This window comes from Stegodyphus dumicola, chromosome 9 (assembly GCF_044657685.1).
Source record: "Stegodyphus dumicola isolate Sdum_Otavi_A_Nest chromosome 9, ASM4465768v1".
Taxonomy (NCBI): domain Eukaryota; kingdom Metazoa; phylum Arthropoda; class Arachnida; order Araneae; family Eresidae; genus Stegodyphus; species Stegodyphus dumicola.
In genome coordinates, this window is record NC_140776.1 from 38614909 (window position 1) to 38632873 (window position 17965).

The 17965-nt window shown below is 32.1% G+C and overlaps 1 protein-coding gene across 2 annotated transcripts in view; it reads left to right on the plus strand.

The window, feature by feature from the left end:
• Nucleotides 1-17965, plus strand: part of LOC118197677 (cell adhesion molecule Dscam1-like) — a 952054-nt gene that overhangs the window by 689153 nt on the left and 244936 nt on the right. For both annotated transcript variants that reach the window (XR_015042957.1, XM_085823340.1), the window contains exon 16: nucleotides 17723-17793. Coding sequence is in view for 1 of the 2 variants with exons in the window: in XM_085823340.1 (XP_085679466.1) it covers nucleotides 17723-17793 (71 nt within the window). In the remaining variant the exon portion in view is untranslated. The remainder of the gene's footprint in view (nucleotides 1-17722; nucleotides 17794-17965) is intronic.

Here is a 17965-nt window from a genome sequence, read left to right on the forward strand (position 1 = left end):
GCAAACAACAACAACAAAAGAAAAAAACATAAATTTAATGTATATAAAAAATAGAATGAAATAAGCAATATCCCTTAACACAAATATTAATTATCGTAATAAAGAAATTAACCAACTTCCCGTTGCAAAATCTTAAGAATTCAAATGGTATAAAGGAAGTTAAGAACTGTGTTTCCTAAAAAATCATGCAAAACGGTTTTATAATTAAAATTATATAAATTTAAAATATAATATTAAAACATTAAAATGAAATAAGCAATATATCTCATATTTTCAAGAGAAAACAGTCAGCAGTCCAGTATCCAAAGCTATGAATGAAAAACTGTTGCCAAAACCACATTTCTAAAAGAATGAAACTATCATCAGAAACCAATAACCAATAAAAATTATACTTTCAGGATGACATAGTTCAAAATATACAAATCTCTTTGCCATTAGCTAATAAAGAGAGAGAGAGAGGGGGGGGAACAGGAAATACTTTCTGTTTTACCTCGCAAGACACATGCGCGTCAGAATAAGAATATTGCGATCTGCGTGTTGCCTGTATAATTAATAATATTTTATCTCATATTTTCAACAGTCAGCAGTCCAGTATACAAAGGAATGAATGAAAACCTTTTGCGAAAACCACATTTATAAAAGAATGAAACTATTGAAAATGATGCGATTTCATCAAAAAAAGATAAAATAAAACAAATCTGATTCGAATTTGAAACATCGCTTCGAGGTGCACTGGCTCTTGTCTAGATGCAACTATGTACCAAATTTCGTAACCCTGAGTCTATTAGCTTACGCTCAGCACGAATGGAAGACGCACACTCAGACAGACTCTTATTATACGTAGAGATTACTATCGGACAATCCCGCCAAGCAAAATGTGTAGTTTCTATGTACACCTGAAAAGAAAATGCATAGAAATATATCAATGAATAAATTCCCTCATTCTTTCCAAGGAGCAAAAAATTCGCAAATATTTTTTTGTTGCCAAACGAGGAAACAAAACATTTTGACATCTCAGGTTAATACGTATGACCTCATGATTTAAATTTGATGTAATATAACAACTTTTTTTTTTCAATATCAGTAAAAGAATTAACGTGGCATTAACATATCGTGTCAGTTATCGTGTCTGAAATGAAAATATTGCAAAAGCAGCTATTTATTTAAAATTCTGACTTTAACGAAAACCTTTCGACTTAAAATGATGTTGCATGCAAACGCGTGCTTTCTTCGAAGTTAGAATATGACCCTATATAATAATAATATGTTTAATATTTAGCAACACTAATTTTGTTTCATATTTTGTAAAGCTTAAACATTTTTTGGTTAACAAATTCTACGATTTGAAAGCGATAAGTGACAACACTTTTCGAAATAAATTATCAGCGCCAGCGACTGTTGCAACTGGGAAACATGAAACGTTTAATTAATACCTCGGCTGACTAAAGTCGTATGAAGACGAAAATGGACGAAATGGCTTCTCATGATTTAGAATCCGAGATTACTTATATCAAAACTCAGTTCTCCGCTATTCCGGAAGACATGACGTTACAAACAAACAAACAATGAGACGTTACAAACAAACAAACAAACAATGAGAAGTTACAAACAAACACGCGCACAGATTCTAGTAATAGAGATTTTATGTTCGGAATAGCATAAATGCTATTTTTACTGTAAGAGATTTTGTCTATCTTTATGAATGATTGAAACTAGACTTACTGCAGCATCATATATGTGACATCTAAACTGATATAGAATTTTACTTCTGAGAACAATGGAGAATATGAATATTAAGATAAAGACGCTGGCGTACCCTTAGTTAAGCCAAATAAAAAACAACAAGCAAGAAATTCCAAACTAAGAAAATGACACATAGGAATAACGAAAGACGATAGATTTTGCTTTTAGAACTTGCGAGTGTGTTATTGAGGTCACACTTTACTAAAAGTACTATTATTCTTAAAGATCCTAACAAACATGCTTTGCTAAATATTTCATGTAAACAAACTATTAGCAATCTAAATTACTAGCCCAACGGTCGTTGATCCAGAAGGACTATTAATTTCGTTTTGGAATTTTGCATCGAACACTTTAAAAGTCTGAATCACTTTTCAAATTTATCGCCGTGTATTATATGTAAAGAAATTAAATATTAAAGAATCTGCCTAAATTTGTGTATGTTTCTCGCATTGTGATTAAAAAACGGAACCTTGAGCCATCACATTTTGAATAATGTGCGAATATGGGCCACCCGAATATCCACCCGAATATGAGCGCTTGGAAGCCCAAATTTAGAATTTGTTTTATTATCTATTTCTTATTTTGTAAAGCGTTTATGAGTTTTTGATTAAAAAACTCAACGATTTCAAAGCAAACAATGGCAACACTGTACGAAAAAAAAATTTAATCTCAGGCGCGCGAGACTGTGTATCGGAAACTCTAAAGATACACTGTTTTTAAAGTATTTTGCGATACTGCTGTTGAATTGAATTTAATGGTTTAAGTGCGAAAAACGTGATATTTAATAAATAAAGATAACAACACACAAAACGTTGAAAAAAACGCCTCTTAGGCATAATGTAAAATCTGAAAGGTTTCAGATTTTTTCTAATATTGCGTTTCCTGTAATTACCTTTATCTGCATTTGAGTAAAACTCCTCAATGTTTCTGAGGTAGATGAAGGAATATTTAATTACGCCAAAGCATAAAATATCTCTCTGGAATTTTCTACGTGTCTTACGTAAAAACCAAGGAGACATTTATTTTGTATTAATATTTTATCGTAAACTGCATAGCTCAGGAAATTACTAATATTTTATAATTTTGCCGACATATTGATTGAGGAGTTAATTTCTGGTAATGTTTCTTTAAATAATATAAATAGCCAATGCAATAGTAACAATTATTCGTTAGAGACCCTTTGTCATAATAACTTCAATGCTCCTTAATTTGCTTTAATTTTATTGAAACGTTTTGATATATTTGAATATTTCCAATATAAGATAAATTTCTGTTTATGAATTTCAACAACCGATTATACTTTAAATATGCTCCTGCTATTTATAGCCTGACTGACAAATTTCATAAGTTATATCTTTTACTTTCGCACAGTTTTGCTTTCGAATCAATGCTAATAATGCGTCAAAATAATGTAAATTTAGGTGAAAAATGTACATTGAAGAGCTTAAATTAATTAATAGAAGAACTGAAATTAGATTTGTAGAGACATTAGGTAATTCCGAAGCGGGAAAGATGAAAAATGAGCATTGCCTCGCCGAGAATGAAACCACATACCTCTGGAATAAGCGCCCAGCGTGCAGTCCACTACACTACGAAGGCATGCTAAGAAGGCGGGAGAAATAACTTATAGATTAATATAATTAATTAATTAATATTTAATAGTATAATTCAATGCCTGTTTGGTTAAATAACAGTAGTTTCAACAGGCTTAACATTATTATTGAAGGAAATCAATGATTTATTTATCTATAGCAATTATTCATCTTAAATATATTTGGCAGGCAAAAAGGAAATTTAGTATCTCATAGCTATAAGTCTGAAACATATCTTGAACAGTCATTCACGCAGAAAGTAATCATATATCCTTAAGCTATCTAAATGAACAGTTATCTCCGATTGTACCCATGAATAATCATTTCGATCAAGACTGGAAAGAGATCGCAAAGAAGATGATTCTTCTCTTGATTATTGGAACTTCCTCCAGCAAGCGAAGAGAATTAGAAATACCGAGAGCTTAGCCATGCGATTTGGATCTGAGATGAAGACATGCAGACAGATGGTATGGGTAGAACCAAGAGAAGCATTATACGCAGACTTCCTATTGATCGACTGATAATGCGAAGATAAACTGTGCCTTGCGAGGGTTAAGTCTAAGCAAAGATACGAATGGAGCGAAAAGACAGCAAATGTTTATTATATGACTTGAGCGCATGTTTCGTGCACTGAGTCATATACTGTTATAAAGAGAAAATGTGACATTTGCTACTTTTCGTCGCCTTTCTAAACAGTTAGTGAAAAATAGAGATATTTTTAGGGGAAAATCATTTTTGTATGCATCTAGCTCAACTTTATTGAAAGATATTCTCGCAAAGAAACTAAATTTCTGTTCGTGTTAAATAATTTCCCAGTTGTGTATAGCATTTGGAATAATGTATAGTAACTTAAGGAAAAAGCCAATACATTCCATTGTATTTTAGCCTATAAAATATCTAAGATAAATAGCATCTTTAAGGTAGCGTTATATGGTAAACTGTTCATAAAAGCAAGATAAAATTTATTCAAATTTGTGTTATAAGGTATTTTCTCCCTCCTTCCAGCAGGCCTTCGTGGTGTAACGGTAGCACACTTGGCGCGTATTTCAGAGGTCCAGGGTCGAGTCCCAGCGAGGGTGTTGCAATTTTTTCACATCTTCTACTTCCAAATAACCTAATGACACTACAGGGGCACCCGAATTAAATGGTGGTGGATAACGTTTCAGAGCAGGCATGTCAATCTCAGTCTCTCAAGTGGGCCAAATATTCATCATCAGTGTACAATAGTGGGGCCCGCAAGAGGAAAAAACCGCTTCATACTTAATGATGTATTTAAAAAATTACTAAATGTATAAAATCCTAATACTGAATTTCTTGCAAAATAGAAGTAACATAAGAAAGTTCTTGTTGTAAACGGATACCTGTTATTCTTTTCCCGACACCTGGCATCTTTTTTTCGACGACCAGTTTACGGATGTTTGGAGATATGCTGCTTGCACTGGCAGTTTTTAGAACGGGGTCAGACGAATGTCTGTTAACATGGATCCCGTGAGGGTCTTATGTCTTTTCATATGAGAGAAAGCTTTTTCACACTGTTATGTATTACCGAACGTCATCAACTAAAATCACGAACAAGTGATGCAAATATACGGATATTTGGGAATCACGTAGACAAGTATTTGTAGTCAAGGATACGAACTTCACTCAAATTTTGGTTTGAGTAAATCTGAATTTGAATTAATTCCATCTGTAAATGGGTTGGTATTTTCTCAATATCAGTTGAAAAATGGGCATAAAACAGAAAGAGCTCCTCATCGATAGTTATGATATTGCGAAACCTTTTTCAGAATTCAGATCTTAAATGCTCTCATTCTCGACACAAAATTTATACAAATAAGGCTCCCATTCATTAACTTTTTACAACCCCAACGTTTTTCAGAGTGAACCAAGAGTCGCAGAATAATGGGTCGAAGGCCGAATATGGCTTTCGAGTTACGAGTCACACATGCTTGCTTTAGACTGCTCACTGCATCATTTGCTCTGAGATGTATTCCAGATTTGCGTCTGGAGTAACTCTCTTTTTGAAATTTAAGAAACATATTCTCATAAGTGTACATCAAATGGCTGAAAGCAAATAGCTTATTGAAGAGTTTGGCTTGGTTGCAATAGCTGGAGCAGTTGTAGTAGTTAGATATTGGACCTTTCCCGGATTTCTCCTTTTATGTAAATGCAAATAATAGCCACTGTAAATAATAACCAGGTCGCTTAATAAGTTTTCAGCGAATGTATCCCTTATAAGGAAGAGAAACAGAGAGCTTTCGAGAACTTTCATATATACCTACTTGTACCGTTAGAACGTGGGTTTTCTTAAATATTATTAAAAATTGACGTAAATATGGCATTTTAATAAAAACAACGATGGTTAACATTTGCAATAGAAATTGCAGTGTTATGTAATAAGATTTAAATATTTACCAAGAAAAGAGAAGTGGGTTCCTTGAACAAATTTCCAAAAGCGTATATAAAAGCTAACAGGAAACAAAGCCATTTTCAAAGAAAGGAAGCTACATTTTTATTGAATTCACAAAATAGCATGAAAGGAAAGCAACATTTTTCACAAGATTGCTGATTCACAACTTCGCGCTTCTTTATATAGCAGTCTAATTCCTATTCTAATTCTAAGCGATAAGCCCACCAACGTCCGGGCGGTTAAGTCCCTGAACACTGGTAGTTCGGCCCGAGGTTCAAATTCCGCGAACTGGCTGGCTGCATGGAAGTTTACGTAGTTGTCCCCAAGTGAAACTTGTTATTACGAGCCCTGTTTCCCTTAAAACGTTCTGCACGAAAGCAGGATGTGTAGTGCAGTGTAGTCCCTTCCGTGCAGTGCCTTAGGACAGAACACGTACGTAATAATAATGATAAGTATTAGCGATAACAGTAAGCGTAAATAAAATTGTTCAGACTTCCAAAGGAATTCTAATCATGCTAATAAATGTTAAGCTTTACTTTGTTAATGTTTGGCTTTTATTTCTTTCTTTATTTGTGAATTTTTACTTACATTATAAATTATTCATTACACCAACAAATTAAAATCCGAAACAAATTTCCTGTCGTTCTCATTTTATAAAGTATTTGCGAATGAATTTGGTATCTCGTAATAAACATTCTTTCTGAGTTTAAATAAGGACTTCGAAATTTGTTTTTTGAAAAAAAAAAAAAAAAAAAGAACAATGGACACAAACTACTTCATTAAACTTAAATGTATCCATTTTATTAGAAACTAAAATTTAATTATCTGTTTTCGAAGAATAGACTAACCTCAAAATACCCCTTGCAAGCAATTATGTTTTGAATTTTCTTTCCCCAATCTAATATTAACATATTCTGTGCTTTCCTTTATAAATTACTTCCTCGAAATTATCTTCAAGTTTTAAAGGCGACTAACGACCATCCTTCCTTTCTAGTACAAATCCCAGCGTGCTTTCGTCGTTACCCTAGTTTTAACCTTTTACGAGAAAAGTGGTACTTCTGAAGATCTAGAATAACATCTTTATCATGGGAAAGAGGCATGTTATGTATTTCATCCATCAACGCTGCTGTCTTAATTTTCAAATAAAATGGCTAAGCTACCGTTGATGTATCTCATTCAATACAATGCTTTGGCACAATATATTCCCAAACAAAATAAAATCTGTGAATTATGTTACGATAACTAGACACATTTCTAAAGATTTACAAATGCTAAGTAGAGAACCAAATTTCATTTTATGATGTAATGTCGTTTATCACCGGAAAGTATTGTTACTGTTAATTGTTATTTTCCAAAAGCCGTCCTCTATTAATATATAATCTCGTACATACATATAAAGACATTCTCTACTTCTAAGTTAGCAATTCGTTTGCTGTACAACATTGATTAATCGTAATTTGTCATCTAATATTTAATTATTCAGTTAAGTTTAAGATTAAATAGAATGATTTCAATAAAACTTATTATGTTTGAAATTAAAAATTAGTATCAATTTTTATTAAATTACTGTTGACACGGTTTACAAATTAAGCCTACCTTAATCTCATATCTCTTCATTATTTAATAATTCGTATATGAAACAGCAAATTACTCTTTCCTAAAAATTTGTTACTTCAAATTTATCACATAATTCAACGTAAATATAATTCAGTCCAAGTGAAATTATAGCTGCTAATATATTCCTTGAATATTACCATTGCTAAATTCTTCGAATTACTGTTTTTCAAGTTAAGATAATTTTTCTGAACTAAAAATAAAGCGAACGTGTTATTCGGATTTCTTCAGCGAGTAATATAAAAATAATTAAAGGAGAGTAAAAAAAATATGGCAAGAATCTAAAAGCAGGGACAGGGGAAGGAAATAAGCAGATTTTGGTATAGGGATTTGTTGATTCTGCTGGCGTACATTGTCATTCCCAGTGCGAATTTCGAAGGGTCATACGAACATGAAGTTTACCGATTATTCATTTTATCCATGAGCCTGCCGAAGGAAAAGGAGTAACTTCGAAAAGAAGTTGCTACTCCATTTTAGTCGCAGTTCAATAATAAAAATGCTTGTTGGTGAGTCTTGTTTTCGTGTAACGATGAATACCCTTCAAACTTCCCACGGTAAATGAGGATTTACGCCAGCAGAACGCTTTTAAATTCTTCGTAATAGCTCCCTGCATGATCTCAAAGTGACAGTTTTGCATGCACATTCCATTAAAAAGGTCTACCAATTTTCATCCCTCTAACAACTTTGACATTTCTGCTAGGTATGTTTTAATTACCCCGAGAAAATGATTTTTTACGTATTTTAAGGTTTTATCTTTTAATGAAGACTTCTAGGGAGATTTTTCCAATTCATTAACTAAGCAATGAAGATTTTAACTATCGTAATAATCAATAACTATATTTTAATATTGCAATTAGCGATTCAAATTTACGAAAATGTATTTTCGGCATCTGTGGTTCGCAAGGAAAGCTGGGAAAGGAATTGTGATTTATAGTATATCGAAGCACAGATATGTTACGTAATAGTACTTTTAGTAAAAAGAGTAAACTAAAAATTGCTGTTATTAAGACTGGAATTATTTGTTTTCTGGTACTAATGCAACTGTATATAAAGTTCATCATACTGAATACTACGGATAAACTGTAATACCTATTTAAACATTTATCAGCCTGTAGATTTTTTAGGACTTTAAACAATCCAGCAAGTCCATTTATTTGTGCTTTAACTTTGCAACGCTAATCTTACAACGTTCTAATCAGCAACTCTAATTGTTTTAAGAGTAGTTTCAAACATCATGTTTCTTTGCTGTAGATAGCAGTCTCAAACATCATGTTTCTTTGCTGTAGATAGCAGTCTCAAACATCATGTTTCTTTGCTGTAGATAGCAGTCTCAAACATCTTTGCTGTAGATAGCAGTTTCACGTTGTGTTGCAATTCTTTAATTAAGAACAGCAACACAAATGTTGTATCGTTTATATAATTATAGTAGTAAATTAAACTACATATACATATATTTATATTCTTTCGGATTTTGTATATGCGTAAATTAATTTAATGAAATGATATATGAAACTATAGAGTTTTCTGCATGATGTAGCATGAAATGCTTGGAAGGGAAGATGGCTGTGCTGGAAAAATACGAATACAGGGGCAAGTCTATTTATCATTGCTAACTTTTGTCGCCATCGCCAAAAGTCGCTAAACTTGGCAGCCATTTTGCGAAAATTTAATGCGGTCCCTGTTTAACTGTAATGGAGATAGCAATTAATAACTGTAATTAATCTTATATGTAACTGTAATTGTTATTAATCCTATATGTAACTCTAATCTATCCGGCTTTCATATGCCTTCCAGTAATTTCGAAGAGTTGAAGCTATTAGAGATTTCTCTGCGGCCGCAGGAAACTATATAAGACGGGGGCTAGCATCGCTTTTCAGCTGTTGTTAAGTTCAGCGTGAGTTCGGAGGATTAAGAAATCTCCATAGGAGCTTTGCCTTTTTAGATGAGCTTTTTATTGTCTTGTGTTTAACGTTCTCAGTAGTCTGAAGTGTGACTATTGATTTGTGACTGTGATGTAAAGTGCTGTATGAGTATTTTTGTTGGAAGTTCAGGAAATGTAAAATATTCCTTTTTGTAAAATAAATTTTTCAAGCTGGAATCTGTTCCGTGTGCATTCTAAGAGACTGAATGTGCACAGAACAGTTAAGCGAAAAGTTTTAGAAATAGCATATAAATATATGCTGTTTCTAAAACTTCGTTTTTGGCATGCTACAGAGTCATATCTTTGCTATGTGACGCGAATATTGAGGTCAAGGTGAGAATGTCAGTTTCATTATAAATAAAATACATAAAGTTTTTTTCATTAATTGATTAAAGCAAAATAACTCCATGGCTCTCTGCCTATAGGAGCGACGTCTTCTTGGAGACACTGTAATGGAAACTAGTTCCTAACCACTTGGAGAAAGCCACAAAAACGCTTATGCAGCCAGCTTGTTCTCCATAATTCGTACCCAGATCGAACAACAGAATTTTCAAGAATTGCTTTTTGTTAGTCAGAAATCAGTTGAGAAAATAAAATATTTTATTTATTGCTTAAATAAAAAACAAACTTTATTTTACTAATGTAATTATAATCGTAATTACTGTGCTGAATATTATTTTAAGTATTTCCGCTTTTTTAATCTATATATAGTCATGCAACTTCACATAATGTAGCATTTTTGGTGTGTTGAGTTTTGAAACTAAATTCATAAATTTAAATTTTACCCCTTTTTTATTAGTACTTTAGGTTTTAATTTATTTCTTTTACACTTTCATAATTAGTCCTACTTCCTAATTAAGAACCAATTTTTGACCTTTTTATTTTAGAAATAAATGATGATTTCGGAATGCTTTTAACGGAAATTTCAGATGCTTTTTAGACATTTGAGAGAATGTTAAATATCTTGAAATGAAAGAAATGCCATTAAATGGTAATTAAGTTTTTATTTGGTGTTGATGTCAACAGAAAAGTTTCAATGCGTTTTCAAAGACACATAAAATCCTTAAGCTAAACACAAATCATCAGGGCCGAAGTATTTTGTTTATGTTCTTTGAAATAAGTAGTTATGTAGCAAATTATATTAATGTATAGATGAAATTTCGAATATTTTATATTCATATAAAATAATTCATCATCAATGAAGTTCAAAATGAGAGAATGTGGATCTATTTTTCTTCACCAAACTATTTCACTTTCACTAAAATGAAATATTTATGTAAATTAAAAAACGTTGGGAAACAGAGAAATCTGGCTCACCAACTGAGAAAGTTTTATGGATAGTATTTGAGGTGAAACTTACGTTTAAGTGTCCAAGATTAGCATTGAAAAATTTGCTTACTTCTAGTGTTCTGTAATGCGAACTTTTAACGCTGTTTTCTTTTGGCTGATATATATCAGGTCATTCTGTCAGAATATCGTATCGTATGAATTCCCCAACAGTAAAGTTTAGAGATGGTCTTAGGAATTCTCTTTCCGTCACCATATTGCGTCAGGCTTACTACTAATGACAGAAACTTAACATTGTTGTTGGCTTACTTGCCATACAGGAGAGTTGGTTACATTTCTTACTTCGTTCTGATACAGACATGTAGATACACATAAACATTCTGGCGCACTTATTTATTTCTTACAGCCACATTACAAAAGAGAACCTGTGCTGTATTACTCACGTAATGGCAGTTAAATACTTGTTTTCATGTGATGTGTGCGTCAAGATTATAGTGCCGATAAAATAAAGTTGTTTCGTCTAAGATGTGCAGATCGTTTGTTCAGCTAAGACATTTATTCAACATTTCCTGTCAACACAAAAAAAGGTAATGAAGTTTTTACTGCTTCATAACGAGGATTAAAATTATAACAGAACCGCATTTGTCAATTGATTCTGACACCGTTTATCAAAAGTAGTTAATTGATTATAGATGGGATGGTTTAGTGTCATCGAAGAGCAAATTTCAATGGCAGGTGAAAACATAACCAGGTAGTTGAACTTGGGGAGAATCGGAGCAATTGTTTAGGTGATAGAGAGATAAAATAGTATGACAGTAAGGTTACTGTGGTTATCTGATATGGAAGAATGTCTTTTATAGTGGCAAGAAAAGATACTTTAAAGGATTTTCATTAATCATCGGAGAAAAATCGTGTAAATGGCAACTGATTTCAACTAAATGAGTTCATGTTAGAGATACTGAAGTACATTTTTCTAGCACAATTATATGTAAAAATAGATAGAAACCTTTTTTTGTTAATGCAGCCTGACATGATTTTGCATGGAAAAGTAAGCAAACAGAAAAATATGCAATAAGCAGTAGTTTTGAAGTAATTATCTCGTAATTAAATCGTTTTCGCTTTGTTCCTTCGTAGATAAAAATGTAAGATAAAAAGATAAAAATGAATCAAACATAAAATTATTTAAAATAAAAGATAAAATGCAAAGATAAAAATGAATCAAATTATTCATTTATTTAGGTTTAAGCTGGTATATTTTTACATCAGTTTCTTTGTATGCTTAAAATAAAATTTATATATTTACTAGTTTTTAATTGCAACTAAGCAATACCAAAATTATTTTTTAATGATTATTTACTCCTACTAAGTCATTTCGCTGTTCTTATCTTACAAAATTACTTACTGTATTACATATTTAATTTACTTTAAAAATAATATACATATTAAAATGATTAATAAAAATATAAGTGGCTGTCCTGTTACATTATCTTGTGACACCAAGTCCTATCAGAGATTCTACGAAATGCATGAAGCTTCCATTTTATTATTTTTTTTTATATCATAAAGTATCATTTAAGTTTCTAACCTGTTATTTTATGTTAATTTACTTTCCTACCAAACCTCATTTACATTTTCCTGCTAAAATGTAAATTTACAGCGAGTGTGATATTCGAATTAGGCAAAAAGAGCGAAGTATTTAAAGGAAGTTTTCGACGGTAAGACCGGAGCGTGTTCTGCCTGCTTGCAGGCCACGTAACTAAATTTGATTCTCTAGCGATCAGTATTTTGTGGCATTGAGATATTCTTGTTTACATAGACTTCGGTCAGAGCCAGCTGAAGTGCTAGTTAAACTGTGCAGCTGTTAGTCTATACTTAAATTTTATTAATGTTAGTTCATCCATTATCTATGATTTAAAATCAAAGCAACTGTCTTCTGTAAGCAGGAGTTGGTGCTATCTGTTAAACGTTATTTGAATAACTAAAAGAGTCCTTTACACCCCTTCTCTCTCTATCTGTGGTATTTATATTAGACACAGTGAAAATTCATAAGTTGTCTTTTAGAGTTCTGGTCTTACTGTATGTTAATTAAGAAGGTCACATCTTATAATACTTTAATATATTAAGGTCTAGCGGATCCAAAAAATTCGTAAAAACATTTTTCTGTTCTTATGTATATTAATACACAAAAGAATATACATGTATATATGTATCTATGTATAATGTATATGTATATATGTTTATGTATATATATATATAAGTAATAACACAATATTGTAGAAAAACCATATGAAGGTTTTTAATTAATTTTATCTACACGGCTATTAAAGCTTCAAAAATTTTACGCACTTTTTCTTAAAAGCTATCCAGTTTCTTGCAATAATAAAAAAATACGGTTAAAATTATAAGTTATTAATTATTTATCTCATTAGATAGTTAAATTGTAAACAAAAATTTCTTGAAGTATACTCAATTTGAAATTATTTAAACTAGTAGCGGAATTAATACGTGTAAAATTTTTCATTAAATGCATGTCTAACATATAACATAGTCACTTTTAGTTTAAATGCGATTTTTCATTGATTGTTCCCGAATTTCGGTTCTTTGACAAAACTCTAATAGAATACTTGTGGCTGTAAATTTCATTTTACTCTGGATAAATATATTCAGAAGTGGTGTCATGAATCAGATTTAGGTTTCTTTGTATTTAAAGTCAGACAAAGCCGGTAAATAACGAATTATAGCCTTCCGTAATATTGTCTAAGAAAGCCACGTGTGAAAATATTGATTTTTCATTTCGTCCTACATAATTCATATTTTAAATCTCTGTTTTGAAAAATTCACTGTGGTTATTTACGAAATTCGTGCAGTATAAATCTGAAAGACTTACAAGTGATCCAATAGATTCATAAAAGTGTTTTTTGAAGCCATAAAGCATTCAGTGATATATTTACTCTTCTCGCAGGAACAATGCATATAGATATCTTCTCCTTTTATATTTTGGCTAAAGACTAGTATGTAAGCTTTAGTATCGATCTGACTGAGAGCGAGGAAGACCATAAATGTAGGCGAGCTGCAAAATTGTTTAATCAGAAATGTCTGTAAGGAATATGACTGTCGATACCGAATAAAAATCAAGCCTTTAAATTTTAAAATAGGTGGCATTAAGAAGAATGATTAATTTCTATGGCTTGCAGGTGCTTTAAATTACTTTTAGTTTGATTATTATAAGTAATCATTGACATATTAATTTTGTACCTTTTCTCATTTATCTTGGAATCCACCAATGTCCAATGGATTAAAAATTCTGTATTCTATGATAGTTTTGTTTTTCCTTTTCTTTCTTTTTTCTTGTTTGTGTGTCATGGGTATCAATCTACTGAGTTCATCATATCAATGTTTACTTTTCCTAATAAGATGGAGAGCAAAACGTTTTTATCTTTTTATTATAGACATTTCCTGTGTTAATTTCATTTATTAAATATCAAGTTTTTCGCATTTATGCCACATAAAATTCGATTCAACAGAAAAATCACAAAATATTTAAAAAGAGCATATCTTTAGAATTTCCGATGTACAGCCTACGTAGAATTGTTTTATTTCGTACAGTCTTGCCATCGCTTGCTTTTACTTGGTTGAGTTTGTTGATTAAAAATTCCTTAACGCTTTGCAAAATACGATAATATAAAATTTGAGATTTAAATTTCAGGCTTCCAGATGTACATGCTCTTGTGGACGATTATGTTATTCAGAATTTGATGACTCTAGGGCTCGTCGTTTTTTCACAGTGAGAGGGGCATACATACATGCAGATTCTTCATTATTTAATTTACTTAAAAAGTACAGAGAGATAATACTCGGTGCGTACAATTTGAAAAATTGAAATAGCTGTTTGCGATGAATGCCGCAAAATGCCTTATCAAGAGAAATAGCTCATTCGGGCTGACGCCCTTTTGGAATAAAAAAAATATATCTTTGATATCTATTCCGCTGTGCTCACGGAAATATTGAAGTGATGAAATAAGTAAAGAAATATTATTTATAAAATGCTGAAATTTATGGCCACGATACTACAATATTTTTAACTTTCCTAAGTAGTTTGAAACATATTAGTCCAAAGTGTAAAATATTTCATTACAGAAGTTTTTTGTTATCTGTGTTACCGGAAAAGTATGAAACGCCGGCATTCTATAGAATGTGCAGGCATTTTATACAGTTCAGAACGTTTTTGGGCAAAGTAGAAATTCATTCTAGTTTGAGAATTACTCCATACTTTCCCTAGGCAGTGGATATGGGATCCTAGGCATTCTGTAGTGGCAAATGCTCTTCCGGCAAAGTATAAAAAAAGTTTGTGAATAATGCTATTATTTAAAAGACGTTCATTTCTTAAAAATACAAATGTTATTTTGAAACATTAGTGAAAGAGTGCTATTAAAACACTGTTCTTCGAAATACGTAAATCAATAGTGAGCTGACCTTGATACAACAGAATAAATTCATATTTTCTACCTGTATGAAACTGGAAACCAGTAAGATCTACCTGACAATAGAAATTAAATTCAGAAACAATAATAAGTTTCACAACAATGCCCTTTTTAGTACTTTTTTTTTTTTTTTTTTTTTTTTTTTTAGCAGAGCTCACAAAGGTGGTTTACAGTTCAGTATCACTACGTGTAACGATCTTGTATTTGGTTGAATGTTCTTTCAACATTCTGTCACGTTGTCCATGTCCAGTACCCAAATACGGTTTCATGAAGTACGGGAAATAACACAGCGTTTCTGACGTAATATTGCATAGTATTGACTCTTTCTTTAACAGAATATATGAATGTACACTCATGTCCATAAATTAAGGAAATTCACGCGGAAATCGAACTCTAAAATAAATATATCACATGTAAAATCACTACACACATCTTCAAGAACCATATGCAAATTTCAGGAACTAACCAGATGACACCGATGGTACGTCACAATGACGAGAGTGTAAGAGAGTGATATATAAGGAATGCAGGCAAAGAAGTAAAATTGTTTACAGGCGCTTTATAAGCATTTCAGTGCAATAACCGAATAGTTATGACACAAAGGACGCATTTGGATGATTTTTTACGTGGTAGAATTATCGGCCGTCTAAAATGTGGGCGTACCCAACTGGAAGTATCAGACGAACTTGGAATTGTCCAGAGTGTCATCACCAGGCTTTGGAAACGATTCCAAGATGATGGTAATGTGAGTAGACGTTACAGCACAGGTCGCCCCAGAGTTACAACGCCGAATGAAGACCGGTATTTGGCAGTTACCGCCAAAAGAAACAGGCGGAGCAGAGCCTCAGACCTGTCTCGTCAGCTCTCTTCAGCCACTGGTACGACAATTTCAAGGCAGACCGTGTACAGACGCTTAGGGCAGATTGGTCTATATGCTCGTAGACCTGTCAGATGCGTCCCACTTACTGCAACTCACTGTCGTCTGCGGTTAGCCTGGTGTAGAAAGCATGCATTGTGGACACCGCAACAGTGGGCTCGTGTGATGTTTTCTGACGAGTCCAGCTTTAGCTTGCAGTCTGATTCTCGCCGGACTTTCATATGGAGAGCTCCACGTACCCGTTACCACCAAGAATACATCATTGAACGACATCGTTACGGTGGTGCAGGAGTGCTCGTTTGGGGTGGAATTATTCTGGGTTCCAGAACTGACCTGCATGTTCCAATTGGAACCATGACAAGCCAAATCTATCGGGTCGTCATTCTGGAACAACATGTACGTTTGTTTCGGGGCGCCATGGGCGCATAATTTGTCTTTATGGATGACAATGCCCGTCCTCACCGTGCAAACATCGTAAGCGAATGCCTTTAATCGGAGGAAATCACCCGTATGGACTGACCGGACGTTATTTCGAAAAGTGGTGCCACTGCTCGCTTTAAAATCGAAGCTTTTGTTAATAAAAAATTTGTAAGTTTTACAAAGTATGAAATAAAAATAGCATTGCCACACATTTAATATGTCATTATTATCTAATCTCATATTCTGACATTGAAGAAAGCACGCGTTTCCATGTGACGTCACTGTGCGTCGAAAATGTTTCGTTAATGTCAGCTTTTTGTTTCAGTTTAGAATAATTGATACAATGTGTTATTGTCGCGTTAATCCTTTTTTTATATTAAGACAAAGCTAATATACTACATTAAATTTAAATCATACCGTCATTACGTATACGTATTAACTTGAAGCATCAAAAGATTTCGTTTTCTAATTTGACAAAAATACATTATTTACAAATTGGTTGTTGCTTAGAAAGAATAAACTGATTTCATTCATACTGAAGTATTTTTATGTATTTTCTTTTGTGACATATACACAGAACTTGAAAATTTTGCCTCTCATCTGGCAGGTTTGTCCGCTATTTAAATATATTATTTGTCCACTAACCTATATATCCAGTTATATAATATTTAATTATTTATTTTAGGCTGGATATTATTACACATCAAATTAAACTTATTAATAGTAATCAGTAACATTTTCTTTTCAAGTTTCGATAAAAATATTTATTTGTTTGAAAGTAATCGCTCAAATTCTTATTTTATTATTATTTTGAGAGACATAAAACCAAAAACAACTATATTTATAGCTATAAAGCATAGTTACCTCCGAATTAAATCATTGAATGTAGCATATAAAAATTTGAGATATTATGAATTATTTTCTAACAAAGTAATCATACATTTCATCCTGAATTTAAATGGAAGTGAAGAATTTCTCCAAAAGTCAATTTAAATAACTGCTAATAGTTGAAGCATTAGCAAAGCTGAACTAAACTAATTATTATAACTGCACTAGACTGCACATTTTAGAAACTCCATTATTTTTGAAGATTCACCATTATTTTAGAAATACGCTTATACATGAATATGTTCTGTGAAAATATTTAGTTCATTTTTACTTAAACTGTGTTTTTGAAGGTATGAGTATGAAACGAAAGTCTAAGCTATATATTTATCTATGAGCTTTATATAAAATACATAATTACAATATGTTCCATCTTTTTAGTTCAACACTTAGTAACGTGTTATCTTAGGAATCGTGTTGTTTGCAAAGGAAGGAGAGCAGCAAATTGTATTTCAAAAACAAATTTATACATATTTTCATTTTTCTTTGCAGCTCCATCAAGTTCACCTCAAGCTGTAAAAGCTGTGGCAATTTCATCAAAGTCAATAAATGTCACTTGGCAGGTAAGAGGTTGATATATTCAATTGCTTAACTATAATATCTGTAGTTTTTTGAAAAAAATGGACTTAAATCTTTTTAATATATGGTTGCACAGATGAATCTATTTATCTATAGATCTAGTTATCTCTCTTTCTCTCTACAGCAGAGAGATACTAGGAATGTAAAAATGAATTT